The sequence below is a fragment of the Odontesthes bonariensis genome, chromosome 4 (genome assembly GCF_027942865.1).
Source record: "Odontesthes bonariensis isolate fOdoBon6 chromosome 4, fOdoBon6.hap1, whole genome shotgun sequence".
Classification (NCBI taxonomy): domain Eukaryota; kingdom Metazoa; phylum Chordata; class Actinopteri; order Atheriniformes; family Atherinopsidae; genus Odontesthes; species Odontesthes bonariensis.
The window spans coordinates 11,143,507-11,162,265 of record NC_134509.1 but is presented as its reverse complement, the minus strand read 5'-3'; the positions used below and the strand labels follow the sequence as shown (position 1 = coordinate 11,162,265).

Here is an 18,759-nt window from a genome sequence, read left to right as displayed (position 1 = left end):
CAAGACCTGAATCGAATTTTAAACACCATGGAGAATTGTATTCTTAATCCACCGACTTCTTATGAGATCTGTCCTGTGAAAATTTTAAAGGAGCTTTTACTCAGTTTAAGTGGGGAAAAAATTGCAGACACAGAAAAGAGGAAAAGAAAAAAACTATTACACATGGCACCAACACTTGGTATCTCTATGATGGAGGCAGACAACAGAAAAAGCACAGATCTTCCCAAGTTGTTTCCTCTGAAAGTAATTGAACTTGGATGGGATTATGAAGCCAGCTGGTCTCGGGCAGTTCAAAGCTGCCTGTTTTACATTATTTACCAACATCAAATTATTTTCCATAATTAGATTTTTTCCAACGCTGCACTGGGAAACCTTCCAGCCTGCATAAAGTTGAATAAATGAATTACATGGTGAAAAGAGGAGGGCCAAATCGGGTGAAAAATGTAGATACTGTAACATCAGAGTGAATATGAGGCAGTGGGGCTGCTTGGTAGCTTGTTGTTATGAAGGATTTTCATCATGACATGCTCCTATGTGTTTAGCCAGCTCCATACAACAGATGATGTGACGGATAGCTTGATTTGATTTTTTTCCTTATGCTAAGAGGAACACCATTTTCCTCTTGTATTATATGACCTCATCTACTGTATTTGTCAGCCAGCAGGACACTTTGCTGTACAAATACAAAAGTAAGGATGCACAGTCAAATTAAGAGGTTTGTAATTTAAGTGCGACCAATTTTTGTATTAAGTACACCCAAAGTAACTTAGGATGTAAAATCTAAGGTTTTAACACGTGCAGGACTCACATTTGAGAAGGTTTAATTTGAATAATGCCCGACATACAGCATGCTCTGGAACCAAACTGGTACAAAACATAGTTACTAACTGAATATGCAGCAGTCAATGGACACTTCATTCAGATATCTGCATAAACAAAGAAGTCAGTCAAATGTTTTAAACAGTGAGGTTGATGACAGAAAGAAATCACTTTAAGCTGAGCATTTAAACCATCGAACGGAATCTCAGTGAGATTTTTCCTTCCGCTCTTTGAGACCAAGTGACGGACGTACCCTTATCATCAGGACAGCTTTCCTGATGTCACGGACGCCATCGTACACCAAACGGGACGCATCAATGAACTCATTCTCCTCAAAGGCCTGCGGGGGATTCGTGCTCAGTGCCTCGATAGCTACCTCCACTTGTTCAGCAAAACGGGGCATGACTGTAGAGAAAGAAGTAAGGGAGGTAGAGACGGGGAACAGAAAGAATGATGAGAGAGACAAGTTTATCACGCTTGTTAGTTATCTGCTTTCTCTATAACGACTGAAAGCTTCTAAATTAGAGAGAGGAAAATGTCATGGCGAAATCACAAATTTCAGTCCTTCATTTCTCTGTTCGAGGACATGATGATATCTCACTTTCCCGATTTTCCCTCTGTACGACAGTATGCCTTTCACATATCGTCTAATTGTCAAAGACAGACCGGATGTATGGTGCCATTTGGCTGTTGGAGGTACATGTGGACTAATCTGGGAGAAGGCTGTGTGCGCTTCTTCTTTTTTGAATTGCGAGCCCTGGCTGCCGAATCCAAATACAGACGAAGGGAAACAAATTCATCGACTCTTTTGAGCCAAACAAAAGCTTTACAACAAAAAATCCCTACTGACCATAAAAATAGTCGGTTTTGTGGTCAGTGTCAACTGGCCGACGGTCGCGCTGCGTCCTCTTTGTGCGTTTCAAATGAATTGTGCTGAATGTGAATAGACGCCGTTTAATATTCAAGAATACGAACAAAATGTTTTAAATTTAGCAGGCTACCTTTCTACGTGATGTGCTGTTGTGTCACAATAATTGTGCTGAAGGAAATTACCATAACAAAAGCAGTGATTTACCTTGACAGCCAGTCACCAACCAGAAAAGGTCTAAATATGCCGTGTGGTAAGACGTACCTTTCCAAACTTTACAAATGCCTCCAACCTCAATATTGCTTTCAACTGTAGTTTAAGTATACAACCAGATAGGCATTTTCTCCCATTCAACATGAAATATACATCTCTGGAAAGATTTCAGATGGAAGACAGGAAGAGACAGATGAAAAGACACGCTGTGATTAGATGTTTCGACTGCTTTGAAAAAAAGCAAGAAAGAAAGAAAACAAGCAGTAAATATGTGTCAAGAAAGAGTGGTTATTAGAGGAGCAGTTACTTGCATTTATTTGAGACATCCTTCTGGAAGGACAAGAAACTTCTAATCTAATGAGAAAATTTGGATAAAGAAAAAGGTACTTTAGCTTGGCTGGTGAGCCCCTACCAGAGAGCCAACTGTGTGATTTTTATTATTATTACTATTCCCATTTTCCTCCTCTCTTACAAGCACAGTGAACTAAATCAATTACCTCACTTGCACTAAAGGTGTGTCTGCAGTGGACTTATTTGTTTGATATAAAACACAAGCTATATTTCACCAAACATAAAAGGCACTACAAAAAGTCTCTTCCTTTTTTCTTTTAATTTTTAATTCAGTTTAATCCACTTACTGGAGAAGCGTAAAATAGGCTTTTGGGAATTGCTGGGAAGGCGTTTTAAATAGAAATATTTAAATGTTCTCGGAGCCCCTTAATGAGCAAAGTTGCTGATGGTAAGGAGCAATTTCACTCATTCCAGTTGAAAAATGATGAAGGGAATTAAATGTGACCATGTAGGAATGGATTTTTTCGCCCGCCAGGCTTAAGCATAGTTAAAGTGAGAAGTTATGGAAGTACAATGAATGCTTAAAAACCTCAAAGCAGAGATGGTGTGCCCCTGTGACATGCTTAACAAGATATACACAGCACAACCTGCAGCATCTCTGATGCATAAACCTCAATTTCACATTAAGACAGCTCAATTTAGACGGTACATTATGACAGGTAAAAGGAAACACACACAAAGTGGAGCATGGACCCACATTAATCAGGAGAAAGCTAAAGCAAATGAATGATGCTGTTTCTTGCGGACTAGATTATGTAAATAGGCAACTGTCTGCTTAAAAATTTTGCAACATCAACTTAAAAGATGGTAGCATAAGTGTTGAGTTGTTTTGTTGCGCTTGGGTGGTGAGAAATGAGTTTCTACAGATTATGCACACTGTGTCTCTTATCCATTATGTATAATGTGCATGATAGGTTGTGGCTGGAGGGTTGCATTATTCAATTTTTTTCACACAAATATTTTCACAATTCCCATCTTTTCTCTAAGTTATTGTGATGTATCTAAGGTTGTGAAGCTTTTCAATGTCATCTCTTCATTTCATCTAATGATTTCTGTCATTTTTATTAATTCTGCTATCAGAGAACCTAGATCTGTTTTGTTACCTTTTAACTGTTTTTTCGCACCGCTGATGCAGCTCCCCATCAGTCATCAGTACAGTCTTATCTCTTTTAATAGGACTTTGTTTTCAGTGCAGCACAACAAGTTCAAGCAGAACTCTTACAAGTTAGAACTTTACTGACCATGAAATTCTACCCATCTGTATGATAGTTTGGTGCCAAGCACAGATTTCATGAAGCACAGGTGGCAGAAAAGGCACAAGCATGAATGAGTCTCATTCGAATGATGTGACTCAGAGCGAATTTAGTTGAAAAATAGTTATAGATTTCACAATAGAAAAAAAACCAAAAAAAACAACTAAAGCCTCTGAAGACCAGTCTCCGGTGCAGTGTTGTCATCTTGTCAACAGCCAGCTAAACACCAGCGGTGATTTAACAAGAATGGCAGGAATAGGGCCCGGACGTGTATCTCCGAATGCTCTCTGCAGGTGCCTCGCAAACACGCAGCTAAATGTTATAGCCTTTTGCCATCACTTGGGAGCAGTCTCATAAATATGCAGTACAAACAGGGTTGCAGGCTCGTCTTGGTTGTGTTGGCGCTGTTGTTGGTCCTTAAGTTTTGCTCTGCTGTAGAAAAGACAGAAGCCAAAGTGGACAAAGATCTGCTTTGTGTAGCGAAACTAAGTACGCTGTCTGAGCTTTTGACCCGTACTTCTTTGCTTCATATGATTCTCGGTGCTTCATCCTCTTTGTTGGGAAATCAGTTGCTTGCTGTTGGGCCCTTCTGGCTCTAGCTTTCAACCAATCAGCATTTGATCCACATAGCGTCAACTCTAAAGCCTTTGCATTGTTAGTTATTTGGATGACTGCATGTCTGTCATATTTACTGCCCTTACCAGTAAATGTGCTTCTATTAGCCTTGATAAATTTGTTACAAGAGAGAAGTATCTGCAATGATCTTTAAATATGTTTAAGGAATTGTAGTATTTGTTGTCCACATGAGCTTTATACTGTGTCAGAAAAGCTTCTCCTTGAGTTCATTAATCCCCTGCAGCCATCTGAAGGCAGTGGGTTTGTTGACAAGTCTACATTGTCTAATTTAGGAAGTACCGCCCGAGAGCACATCACCATTACACAGGACCATCCACTCTGTTTACCTTTATTAAATCACTTGCAAATCACAGCAGGCTGCTACCTCATTCAAAACTTAAGGCACTGTTGTGTCACATTTGAAGGCATGCGGTAACTGTCTTTGAAGGTGTCATACAATTGAAAAAGCTGAGATTGTACTGGGATAATGCAGTCACATACATAGCTTCATCATCTATTTTTCTATGTATTTTAATCATCTTTGTAAAAACTCAAAGTACCTTCTTTTTTGCTTTTTCAAAATAACGTAATCATATAATTATCATATAAGCCTCCTTATTTGTGCGCCACAGTAATCGGCACAGCTGTTTTATTAAAGCAGTGATACCAGGGATATGATTTATGCACAGCAGAAGAGAGTTGGTGCAGTTTGTTTTCTGGAAATGTGGTAATGTGCAAAATCCACTGATAAAACACGAAGCTCTGCATTTCTAAACTCGGTCCTGCAGTGTATCTATCAGCCAAATGAGCACATCCGCCAGCAAATCTGCTGAATATCAGACCAAAACAGGAAATGTGCGCTTGAATTTGTAGCTCAGATAAGCTTCAAAAGAGGTGAATCAGAAATGCCACGAGACCACCATCTTAATGCTAGATTCTTAGTCAGACAGAATCTGTCAGACAAAATATCCTCCCATGGTGTACTCTAAAGCAGGAGGGGAGAAGACTAACAACTGCACTAACAACTGCAGTTTACAAAATTGTACATTATCTCGCCGTTTATGAAACATTTAACTGTCGTTAACCTTCTTCGCTGCTTACACCCGCTGCAGACAAACTGCATCCCCTCGTGTTTGCTGCTTGTATCATTTCACTGCAGTCACCAAAAAAAAAAAAAAAGAAAAGAAAATGGGAGTAACAAGACACAATTTCCCAAACAAGGGGTCAATTCCAGCTCCTCTTTTAAACTGGCTGCACACGACAGAGCCTTTCAATTTTCATGCTCACAGTTCAATGGGATCCAACTCTGAAGTGTAAAGAACGAGGTGGGTCACTTTGCATGATTGTGTCAAGCCCTGCTCAACAAAGACATGAAACGGGAGCAGAATTCAGCGGGACTGTGACATCATCTATAACTTCGGTTAGACTTTTTGCACGTTGTGCCACTGCACACGCATGATTAAACACATCAGGTGCGTATGTAGATGCCCACAGAGTTTGAACGGGCCAATATCTGCTGCTCTGCTTTTTGCACCCCATAATCTGAAAAGGTGCAATTTTCCGCGTGATTTTTTGGACTAAATATGAACATCTCAAAAACTTTTTGGCCTAATTACAAATTGAATTTTTATGCATAACTAAACATACAGCATGGACAAAAATGAATTTAAAAATGTTTTCTCACTGATCTTCTCTCCTACACTGTGAGCCTGGTTAAAATGTTTCACCAACTTCCTCAAACTGCACTGCTCCTCTCATAGCATCATCCTCATCGGCTCTCTCTCCTAACACCCGCCTCTATTTACGCACTGATTAAGAGACCTTACCTCCTCTCCTTTCGAGCTTTGGGCCATCTGCCTATCAATCTGAAAAATACATCTTTCTCCATCATTACAACCAGAACAAAGATTGAAAACGTGACTCATCCAGCTATATGTGCTGTACACCTATGGACCATATAAACAAGCCATTTTGAGTTTTAAGAGAGCACTGATTCATTTCTCTATTTGCTGTGATGCATAAATTGCTTTCTCTTCGTTGGTGGCTACAGATGCCATACGGGGGTTTTCTGATTAAAGAGGAAAAAAAGGAAGTCTGGTCCTTGGAGCTATTATTTCAGAGGCAGACAGTATGAAGTGTCTTTACTTATATCCTTTAAGTCCCAGCTGCATTTCTTTTTAGTGCTCTTGATCCACTGATTTACCGGCATGACATGTGGGAGGCAGTGTGAGCATATGTGTTATTACTCACCGCAAAACCCTGGCTAAATCCTATTTTCTGTGCCCCGATGTAATAACAAGGAGCGGCACCACCCTACCATTTCTAAATGGTGCACTGGCTATATATCAGTTTTTTAATCTACCCTCTGCAAGCACCACATTAATAAGCAACTTGGAAATTTGTCTGTCTTTTTGAGGGGTAGATTAGTTTAAACAGAGAGTGTTAGTATAGGGGAGAAAAGTGTATCAGGGGAGGAGGAGAAGGAGAGGGGATAAGAGAGAGAAGTCATAACCACTTTCCCATTAGGCTATTGATTTTTCTCCCTCTCAAGGACACGCTTCAATCCCAGACCCATGTGTGGACTGTCTGTCAGGAATCTATGGCTAAGCTTTACACAGTACGCCTCGGCTGCCTGCATTTGGCCTGGCCATAAATCCCACCACGTTCAATGTGAGAGGGAGGGATGGGCAAATTGAGAGAAGGTCAAAGGGCGAGAACTGTAGTTGTGGTGGGCGCTGTGTTGGTGTGGCAGCTGTCAAGGAAACGGGCGAGTGGTGGTGATTGGCGTGAGTTGCTGTGGGCATAAACACAGGGGCAATCAAATGAAAACACAAACAACCATCTAAAAGAGACGCACAGAGACACACACACACACAGGCAAGACATGAATGTTTTACACATGCCCACCACTGAGTCGAGGAAAAAAGGGGACCACATCAATGAATTCCACTAAAATCCTCGCTCAAATCGCTTAGTGAAATCCTTGGTGACAGCTATTGATTTTTTTTTTGGTAGAGTCTAGTTAATTGGACTCAGTACCCTCTAAAAAGTGTGTGGTCCTATATCCTTTTCCTTTGTTCAGCTACACTTAATCATCTTTTCCCCCAGCTATAGATTTCTCCTTGACTGTGCTCAGATCCATAGACATCAGGTCTGAGAGGACTGAGGGGAGAGGGAGGCAAAAGTTCACAAGGATCAATAAGTGCTTTATGGTCCAGATCAGATGTGCGTGGTAGCCCTTAAAACCCCCAACAACCACTAAGAGGCAAACAGGAAGGAGAAACACTACAGCTCTCCATCAAAGAGAAATATGGAGCCAATGAAACACTGCTCTGACATAGTTGTTGGTTCCCCACCTTAACATCTCTATTAGCATTGAGAATCGTTAAAATTTAAGACAGTTCCGCCTGAGGCCATGTAACTGGTCTATTTATTGCATCTGTGTAGACTATTTCATCCAAGTTCTGGCCTTAAAGACAACCTGTGAGGAAGATCAAGTTTTCCAGATTGCTTACATATCCCTTGTGTCTTTCAATGTTCCACACAACATAATGTGAGCAGAATAAGTACTCAGAACAACGGTGGATCATCTCCACACTGGAACTGCGGTGCACTGAAGACATTCTCCACATCACAGATTACAGTGCTGGGGCTTCATATGAAGCACAAGTCTGACTTTCTGAGGGGCTCACTCGTTATGTATGGCAAATGAAAACGGCAACTGCATTCACATTAGGGAGCAAATAATTAGCTTTGTGCTAATAATATTATAAAAGTATTTTTTTTTCTCTATTATATAAAATCAAATCAAACCCATTTATGTGAAGATTTCAGATTAACATGAGAGCCTCTACTGCTGTTCTGTTGCTCTCTTTTTTTCTGTTTCATGCCTATACGTGTGGCGGTCTTTGTTTCATGTGCTGTGCTCATGGTAAGAATCACACAGAACAAAGAAGAAATAAAAACAGTTAAAGCTGGAAGAATCACAGTAGCTGAGGACAACTTGTAACATCCTAAATGCAACAAATGGCCCAAAAACAGGTACTAGCCTGTTGAAACTGTGGTTTCCTGTTGTTTAGGACCTCCCTATTTACAGATTCAAGCACTGTAGTTTTGTCCTTTGCTTGACAAAACTGCCTGTCCACTGTGTTAGCAGGTGGTGCCCTTTTTACACAGGAAAAAAACAAAACTCAACAACATCCGACTCTTTAGAGCAACGTGAAAGTGCATCATCGACATTGAGTCCCAGGTATAAATGACTCTGCAGTGGAAGCTGGCTTTAATTGACTCCTGCTCAGCCTGGCATCAATGGCAACACAACATCAAGGTGTCACGCAGTTTTTCCACTGAGAATCCTGCGTTAAGAGCAACAACAATTAACACAGCTCTTACTTTCTTTGGACAATATGAGCTGAGATTAATCAATTTTTTTTCCATTTATTTTTCCAAGCTCTGTCTTGCTGTTTGGGGCTCATGTTCGAGGTCTAGTCTTCAGTAGTAAACCCCCCCAATTATTACCTTAAACATTACCAGTGGGATCCAGTGTAATGCCATCATCTTCATGTTACTGTGGAGACAACATCTGTACTCTGGTTGGCAGGTTTCCAGATCATCATTGCACATAAGATTTAGTTCTCAATGAGTCACCTCATTAAATAAAGTTTGAACTAAATAAAAGAAAGTGGTGTATAGGACCAGTAAGTTGCAGCCTTACAGATAAAGATGCTAATAAATGAAACGGAAAAGGCTAGAAACTGCCTGTTTTAGTGTGCGTACCTACGTTAGAAACAAAAACAGTTGAAACGTGCTGCTTTTTGTGTAAAAATAGTGTAACTAACAGTAGCATGAGAACTTTAGTGCAGGAGTGGGGTACAGAAGGGGAGGGGTGTAAGCAGGCAGAGAAGGAGCCAGGCGGGATGAATTATCATATTCACAGGATACGCACATTAAATTAGGCTTAGTTATATCTAAACCAATTTATGCCATAAAAGGATTATTTTCATGAAAAAACTATAAACTTCTAAATTTGTTAGTTTGATGCATAGGGATGAATTTCGCCTGGAGTTCTTTAACATGGAGTCACATTGTACAACAGGCAACTTAATATTTTAAAAAGTTAAAAAGCATTCTACTTCAAATATAATCCTCTCATAAAACTGGCACATACGTATACAGTGAATTTGCTAAATGACTCACTATATTGTGTCAAAGTTCCAGTGTGTTAAATTCTTAACATACAGCACAAACAAACACCTGAACAACCGACAGGAGAGCTGTGTCCGTTGTAGCAGCAAGTGGAAGCACTTTGGGACGGTAAATGCTGCGATGCCGATGCTGTCACCAACTGTGCAGGTTGATAATGTCATAGGGTTCCACCCCCGACAGGCATCTTCTATCACTTCTAGCCGTTTTCTTACACAACAGCGTTTTTTAGATTTTGCATTTAGGGGGACTTGTTGCTTGAACATGGTAATACCTTATGCTGTTTTTGAAGCACCCTCTGAAATGATCGATGGAGATATTCCACAAAACAGCCAGGTTTGTGGGTGCAAATATTAAGCACCAAATATTTCATATCTAATTTACCTTTTAGTCTATGCATCTCACCGCCTGCTTCTTTTCTCTGGGCAGCACTAATGCATAGAGCGGTTCGGCCCAGATATTTGACATGTTGAGACTGTGAAATGGGGAACTTCAAACATCACTTACAAACACGTACAACACAACAACTTGAAAAGGGGAGAAATAAAATGAATGCTGCAACACTTATTTCCTGCCCAGGAAAAATTGCATGGCTTGATTGCTTTTTTTTTTGGTCAACAAGGTAGTAGATCAAGTCCTTGTCACTGTTTCAAGATAAAATATGATTATACTACAACGGCAAGTTGTTTGTGTAACAGTCGGTTAGGGATGAGGCCAAAACGCTTTGGTTTGTGTTTAAAAGTTACAGGATTAACTATAGTAAAGCTAAAATATCTTCAAATGATTAAACCTCTCTGTTTAGACTGCTGTGTTTTAACTTAATCAGTGATTCACTTTCAGAGTCAAACTTTTTTTTTTTTTTGTCTCTCTTGAGCTTAGACAGAAATACTGGAATACTTTCTTGGACTTGCACTTTGGGAACTATTGCTTTCTGCCTTGCTTTATGTGTGGGGGTTGGAAACTGAATCCAGTTTTAAGTTGGATAAAAACCAACCAAGTGTAATTACTGAATCTTGTACAATATCCCCTCCTGCGCAGACATTCAGGTACCGTATTGGGCTTGCGAGTTCAAACCATTAAATTTCCATTATGATGTCGGCTCTTAAAAACAGCAAGTACATGATAAAGGCAAATCACTAAGCAATCGATGTGATGTTGCAACATCAACAGTTCTCCATTTGTTGTTCTCAGTAATGCTGACATGACGCTTCTGGGTCGTGCTGACTCTTGAAACAAGATCCATGCTCCATGGAGGATTAATAGAGCAGCAGCTCAATTATAAAGTCTTAGCATGTGACAAGGTTATAGTTGTACAAAATTGATCTTAAGTGTCCATGAGATATTGCCGCTGTACTTCATCAATTAATTACCCCAATCAATTAAACTGAATTATGCAATAACAGAACAGAATGTGCTTAAGATACCATATAACTAGTACTGTAAGTAGTCCATTATGGTGGAGCGGAGCTCCTGAAGAGGTGCTCAGACAGATGGTTGTGCGAACACACGTGACCCACCAAATGCTGTTTGCGACTTATCAGCGAACAGGGAGGGGAGGTGATTGTGTCTCTCAATTATCCTGGCAGATGAAAGTAACGAGCGAAACAACAGATATGCCGCCTCGCTAAATGGGCTCTAATGGAAGAGGCAGAAATTGGGGTGGGAAGGATGGGTGAGAATGGATAAAAAAAAAAAAAAAAAAAAAATCATGAGAAAGGGGAGTGAGAGTGGCAAGATGACACTGGCATGTCAGAAGATGTTCTACTTTTTCAGTATGAAAGAAGCATTGTGGTCAGATTTTATTCTTCTGGACAGGTAATTGTATGAATTACGTCTTTCCTTTTATCCGGTGCTTTTTTCTTTCGTCTGCCCTTTGTGATGGAGCATTTTCAAAGGGCATGTTTTCATATACTTTTAAGGGATTTGCGGAGCCATTTCAAAGAGAAAAAATATATTTCTAAATATATATATATATATATATAAAAATACGAACGTCGGACTCTTTTGTTGGTTTTCAATTCAGCTTTTTGTAGAATACAAGGTCCATACATTATAAAGCAGTGTAGTCAAGACCAGAAACACCCGTTGGTTTGTGTCACAATTTCCGAACCCCATGCGTTTTTATGTGATACTTGAGGGGGGGGGGGGTGAAAAATGGAGGGGGCGGACATGACTTTATGTGGTTGCTAATGTCGATCACTCCCAATACACGCTTCAAGTCTTAATTAATTAAGAAGACTCACTTTGACTCCTCAAATATTTTTATCAACAATCCACAGCCAGTGACCTTTTGTAAGAAACTGCCTAGAACTAGAAATTAAAATCATTTATGGCCACAAAAAAAAAGGAAAACTTTCACAGATAGCTTCTTCCTTATAGGAATGATGAATAGGTGAGAAAAAAAGAAAAACCTTTTGACAGCAAAAGACCTTCAGGTAGACCTTTAGCGGACTCTGGAGGGGTGGAGCACTGTTCTACTGTGACCTTTAAGGAAGAAAACCATTCCTGTTTCCTGAAAACAAAATGTGATGTAACTACTTTGGAAATTAACATCTAAAATGAGACTGATACATCCAATAATAACTCTCCAGCTGTGAGGCAGTGGGGTGGATCAATTATGCTTTGGGCTTTTTCTGTTGGAAGCCAGGGGCACCAGGAACATTTCACAGGCAGAGGGAAGAATGGATTAAATTAAAGGATAAGACCGTTTTTTTGACATTGGGCCCTTGATTTCACATTATAACATGATGTTCTACTCACCCCTGCTTGTTGTTTGTCATTTGGAGCTGTTCCGAAGATATTCGAGAGGCGTCTGGCTGCTCTCTTGAGATATTCGGCCATGAAACGGTTTCCTATGGGCAAGCTTATACAGGCACAAACTATGCTGTTTATAATTTATTAATTACTGTACATTAGCACTGATAACGTGGAGGTGCGTCGCTTACTTAAAAAAATCCGGGTTACTGTAATTTTGATTTTTTTGTCGTAAAGTGGGTGTTACTGACGTCCTCGTCGTGCTACTGCCACAGACAGCCCACAGACCTGCTGCCTATTTATTCATTCGGCTAAAATTCAAAATTAGTAACCCGGATTTTTTTAAGTAAGCGACGCACCTCCACGTTATCAGTGCTAGTGTACAGTAATTAATAAATTATAAACAGCATAGTTTGTGCCTGTATAAACTTGCCCATAGGAAACCGTTTCATGGCTGAATATCTCAAGAGAGCAGCCAGACGCCTCGCGAATATCTTCGGAACAGCTCCAAATGACCAACAACAAGCAGGGGTGAGTAGAACATCATGTTATAATGTGAAATCAAGGGCCCAATGTCAAAAAAACGGTCTTATCCTTTAAATACCAGCAAATTCTGACTCTAATCGTCACACCTTGAATTAATAAATAAATTATTTTTCTTCAATTCATACTGTACACTAATGCACTAAATGGAATGCACTCCATTCAATGCCCCGAACTCTTGTAGCTATTGTTTCTAAAACACAAGCTAAAACTACCAGCAAGAATATATTGAGACAATTTAATACTTAAACAACCCAAATTAATACAATGCTGCTCAAGGTTTCTTGATGTGTCTTACTTAATCCTTATTTTTCAGATCTAGTGAAAAGTACTCAACAATCTCCACTTCTGCCTGTAGTTTTTCCAAAATAAGACCCTGCACTGCACAGTAAAGGGGAAAATTAACAAGACATGAAAAACAAAGAAGAGGCATTAAAGTCAGAGGGGGGTACAACTGGTGTTCTGTATCTGTGTTAGAGCCGAGACTCCAGTCTAAACTGTAGAAAGTGGACAGTTAGGGTGCATCTGTCCCGACCAGAATGGAAAGTTCATGTTAGATCTAGTGTTTGTGTGTGAATGTTTGACTACTCCACGCTAAAGTAGCTTCACTGCTTGAAGCAACATGCAATATAAAAGCAATATATTCAGCTTTAGCTCCTCATGCTACGCCAGCTCTGTGTGCGGCGCACTAACCAGTCTCAGACAGGAGCTTGATGGACTCCAGCACACGCTCAGTGTAGACCCCCGGTTCGTAGTTTTCCATCTCAGCGTTAATGATGTGGACTACGCGAGCAGCTCGGCCCCGGATAGCTCCAGCAGTTCGGTCAAGAGTGTCCACATCTCCCTCTTGCAAAGCAATTACGCATTTATTGACATCCTCGAGGATGTGGTTCTCTGGAGAGAAAAAGAGAAGAATGAATAGGCTTCCGGCAAGAGGGACTCAATGTTTGGGAGGTATAATTACTGTTTAATGATGCAATTCTTCTCAAAAGGATACATTTTTATTGTAAATGAAAGTTAGCCATGTCTTTAATAGTGTGTGCTGATGATTTCTGGAATTGGATGAAGTCGTTCATCTCACTTATTTTGAGCATGTTGCTCAGTTTAAAAGGCTGGATGAAAAAACTTATCAAAGCTGAAAAAGCTGAAACATTGTACTTTATTTTTCCAATAAAACAATTCTAGGGAAATAGCAAGCAAATAAACAGTTGTTGTGACATCCTCATAAAAGGAAAAATTAATAGACTAAACGCCCCTAATCAAGCAAAACAAATAGCTATTTGTTCTCTGGTGCTTTTTTCTTCTAACTCCAGCATGGTGCTTTTTTCTCATCCTCGTTGTTTTGTTTTTCCTGATGTTGTGGTCTCGTGTTTGTTATCTCACTAATCAACGGAGAATTTTCTGCATGGCTAACTTTGTGAGTGTCAACACGGGGGTCATTTTCTTCCATTTTGTTCCACAATTTGATCTGGGAATTAGGATTTGTGCTGCTGCATTACCTGACACAGAAAGGAAGTCGTCCACGGAAGTGATGTCATCCACAGCCTCGGTCAGAATACGGACTTGCTTCTCCCACTGATCCTTGAAAACATCCATGTTGTCCTGGGCCACCTTGCTCTGGGGGCGGGCAGCCAGAGTGAGCGCAGCGTTGATAACCTGGCGTGGAGGAAAGGTCAAGACAGTAAACACGTTCCATATGAGAGCAGCCGCGACTGTGTGCATTTATGGGGATAAATTTGGGTTTAACATGATAGTTATAGGCATCAGACCATGTGTGTAAGCTGTGTGTGAACCACAGTCCTTCTCAGCACGAGGTATGTTAACAACAAGATATTATATATGTTATGTTGAAGGATATGTCTGTATTTTTCTAATTATAAACAAGCACCATGGAGAGACCCAAACTCATAATAAGGCTTTAAATCCATCTGAGGCACACATCCTGGGGCCCATCTTGGTTTTTAGAAAAAGTTAATGCATTGATACATATTTAATAATGCCAGATCTTGTGGGCCTGATTTCTATTAAAATGCCCATTTTTGCCTTAGTAAAGCATACTAACGACAAGAGCATCTGTGTGGCCGATGCGTGTATATTTTAATGGTTTATGAACAGAAAAAGAGATCTGTGGTACAGAACAATAAGTTATCTAGCTTTGAGCCAATATCAATATTGTAAACAGGATCTTCTAATTGTGAACTGGTTGTCTAAGCTGCAGCAGTGCAGGTTGTAAACAAAGTGAGCCTGTGCAACAGCTGCAATGAATGAAAAGGTCACAAAAGCAAAGTATTCCAGGTTGATATTCTGAATGATGCTCACACCAAGCTCAGTACGTGGCTGAAGACATGAATGAGGAGCGACCAGCAATAAAAGTTACTGACAGGGGTGGCTACCGGAGGATCAGCAGCACAGTGGCTCAGCTCAGCTCATCAGGATTCAGGAAACACTTGTGGTGTTTCTTGTTTTAGACCAAGAAGGCAATCAGTCTAATCTGTTGCCTGTTAGTAGCTTGTAGCAGAAAGGCTTAGCAAACAATCCTGAAGACCACACAAAGATGCTTCTTACCGTTTTAGTTTTAGGACTGTGACAACACAACCTGTGTCTGATCTCAAATACATTGACAGCAACATGAAACTACAAAAAATGAGTTTATAAAAGACAATGGATTCATTTGGATGCACACTATTTAACATCTTCAGGAACATTTGACTAAAGGACAAACAATATCATCACATGGAAATTCTGTTCTCATATTTCGTCCCGTTTGGTGTTTTTTTAGTTTTACTTTTTTGGATGACCAGCGTCCTGGTGATACCATTCACCAAATCTAAAGCTTGAGTTTCAAAACTTAATCACATTTTAACTACTGATTTTATCTTATTTCTTTCTTTTTTGTATAAAATTTAAATCATGCTTTTTATTTCTACTGTTTTAATCTATCTGTAAAGCACTTTGAATCACCTTGTTGTTGAATTGTGCTATACAAATTAACTTGCCCTTGCCTAATACAGACTAGTCCCCACAATCATGTCACTATGGCAACTAGGATGTGGACTTTAACTACAAGTGCTTGTTATGCTTTGCTTTTCTTTTCTTTCACGTGTTCTGTCAAGAGGTATCAGGAAACAATTTTTCAGCTAGTGGGTTTCAGCAGGTGTACGGCGGGGAGTTTTCACATTACGGCCTGAATCTTAAAGTCAGCCTCCCATATCCAGTTCTCTTTCCAGTCATTGTGTTCCTTCCCATGTGAACGAGGGGGGCCTGCTTCTTAACCTTGGAAATAATGGATCAATTTTACGATCTTCCTTTGCCTGCCGTCTGAGAAACGATGTTAACACTTCCTCCTACGCAAATTCATAGAGCTTCTCTGCTATTTCAAGCTATTCTGCTTAAAAAAAAAATCATCTGGGGATTAGTTGAGAATGGCTCTTAATCACCGAAACACACCGAGCACAGTTTGCATATTGGTGCTTTAAAAAGGGATGATATTGTTCTTTAAGAAACTCACCTGTGGACATAGGCTGTCAATTTGGGTGGCAGCCATTCGTACCAACTTCACTCCTTCCTCATTGTTGGAGATGGAGCAAGCCAGGTTGGCCACCTGAATAAAGCAAATAAAGAAAAAGTCACAATCCTTGAAACCTGAAGCTTAACACTTGTTGGTGGGCAGATTTTGCACTGAAAGGGTAAATTTACAGTCTTTAGGTGCTGCAAATATTTCTCCTGTTATTATCGAGGTAATAACGGGTAAGCCAAAGGCCAATCAAGTGGTTATCTTCAAAAAAAAGAAAAGAAAAGAAAAGTACCACATTATATTGGCTTTTACAAGATTCAACTTACGGTCAGAAATCAGGGGGTTTTTTTGCACAGAAAAAATAAATAAAAAAAGATTTTATAAGCATAAAAACAATCCTTGGCAGCGGCCAAATGCACAAAAGATAGCTTGTGTAAAAAAAAGGAAAGTTACATATATAAGCAGAAGTAGAAATTTTATTTTCTAAGTATACTGCATTCAGTCTTTGTGTGAGTAACTCTAGCTGCCAATCTATCCTGTCATCTGGTGCCATGAAGATATAAATAAAATAAATTATTTTGATAGGTTAGACAGCGAAGCCTTAGAGAGGAAGGTAAATGTATGCCAATGCCTTTTAGTTGCCAGTCATGTCCAGCCAACTTTTTCAAATAACTCACATTGGGGAGTGCCTGAACTGCCAAGAGTAATAAGTAGCAATGTACTATGATAGATGGCATCCAGGGGTTTAAGGGTGGCGTGAGCCCAAATGATATTTCCATTATTCAATGCGGACGTTATCATGGACTTTCAAAATTATTTTTTTTTCCTGCTTTCAAAGGTTGATGATGTTAAACCCCCTCCCCCAAAAAACATTTAAAATAATACACAGAAAAGCTTTTATTTTGATACAATTTGCTGTCCAGCTAAATGTTCTGGGACTTGTAAGGCTGAGTAGTCACTTAAAGTCTGGAAAGGAGGGCGACACAAATGGCTAGTGCTCCTGTACAATTAACACAATCAGTCTTTCCAAAGATTAGAATAAGTTTCAAATCAAACACGCGGCTCACGAAAAGCAGTCTGTAACCTTTTGGTGACACCGGCGGCACACAAGCTAAGACTATCGGCCTAAGAATATGAAAAGCCAGGGGCGGTCTGTGGCGTAGTGGCAGTGGCGGATCTAGGATATTTCTGAGTAAGGGGCCATTAAGGGGCCACAGTGTTCATAGAGAGGCCAAGTATTTGTCCAACACCCTTGCACACAATTCCCTGTTTTGGTAAGGTACTGTATATGCATTTCACCAGTCACACCATGTTCAAACACTTAATTAAACACATAATTAAAAAAAAAAAAAAAACTCCTAACCAATTTTATATGCATTTTTACTGTACATAGACAAAATGCTCTCAAACACACACAGCATGTGAGAAAATCCAGCATTTTATTTAATTTTTTAAAACCTTTTTACTTTTTCACAAATACTGTCAGTTCAAAACATCTCTCTCACAAACATACACAAGGTTGCATGTGGGTGACTACTGTACATTACACTCCTCTAAAACAGCATTATTCTTCGGTTTTTGTGAGGGGAACTGAACCGGACAAAAGACAGATGAGTGACAGGACAGGGGCACGTCAGGGGGCCAATCAGATTTCAGCTGGGGCCAATGCCCCTGTGGCCCCGCCCCTAGAACCGCCCCTGCGTAGTGGGTACAGCAGACGCCCCATGTACAGAGGCTAGTCCTCATGCAGCTGGCCCTGTTCGAATCCCGCATCGGACGGCCCTTTGCTGCGTGTTATTCCCCTCTCTCTGCCCCTTGCTTCCTGTCTCTCTTCACTGTCCTATAATAAAGGCATAAAAAGCCCCCCAAAAAATATGTATAAAAAAAAAAAAGAATATGAAAAAAAAGATTCTGTTTCTGAATGGACAAAAAAAAAAAAAGGAAAAGATCAGTGGTGCTTTATATCTGATTAAGGAATGTTTTTAAGCAGCATTAGCCTCAAAGAAATGTAATTTGCACCTGTTGTGAGCAGAAACATCGAACCCCAGAAGAAGCTGCTTATTAACAAATGCGATCAACGACATAAAAAAAAAAACATTTAGGAGAAGTACAAAGAGTGCTGCTTTTTATCAAGTGAGTTAATAATGTCAGCTGCAGCAGTAATTGTGCCCCAGGCTGGTGCGAGGCCTGACTGCTGTGGCAAAAGGACATCATTGGCTTCACAGAGACAATTTGTGATTTGAATAGCGATTCTAGGATTGTGGACACAGGGGACAGCTTAGAGATAGGACGGTGCTTAAGGTCACAAGTGCAATCAGTTTTGTTTTGTGGAAGCACCTGAGCAATGTTCCATATTTGGGGAATTTCGCCTGAGCTAAAGGTTGCATAAAAATGTAAAAAAAAAAAAAAATGATGCAGTAATAGCAAGGGCACCGAGGCAAAGGTGTCAAAGTTGTCATCAATGGATCCCTTTCTCATATTCATTTAAATGTATCAGGATAAGTTACAGGTGGGGGAGAAGATGTGCTTTTATGTAGGAGGTGCAAAAGAGTGGAGCATTGTTGTGTTTCGGGAATATTGCCTTTGGGAGAAGGTGTGGATGTCGCATGATGAAATGAAACCTGTGT

The 18,759-nt window shown here is 40.0% G+C and overlaps 1 protein-coding gene across 2 annotated transcripts in view; it reads right to left on the bottom strand.

The window, feature by feature from the left end:
• The window catches only part of ctnna2 (catenin (cadherin-associated protein), alpha 2), a 303,521-nt gene that overhangs the window by 24,288 nt on the left and 260,474 nt on the right, over nucleotides 1-18,759 (bottom strand). For both annotated transcript variants that reach the window (XM_075462955.1, XM_075462956.1), the window contains 4 exons: nucleotides 16,127-16,219; nucleotides 14,118-14,274; nucleotides 13,312-13,512; nucleotides 1,073-1,224 (listed from right to left, as the gene is read on the bottom strand). In XM_075462955.1, coding sequence (XP_075319070.1) covers nucleotides 1,073-1,224; nucleotides 13,312-13,512; nucleotides 14,118-14,274; nucleotides 16,127-16,219 — 603 coding nt within the window. The remainder of the gene's footprint in view (nucleotides 1-1,072; nucleotides 1,225-13,311; nucleotides 13,513-14,117; nucleotides 14,275-16,126; nucleotides 16,220-18,759) is intronic.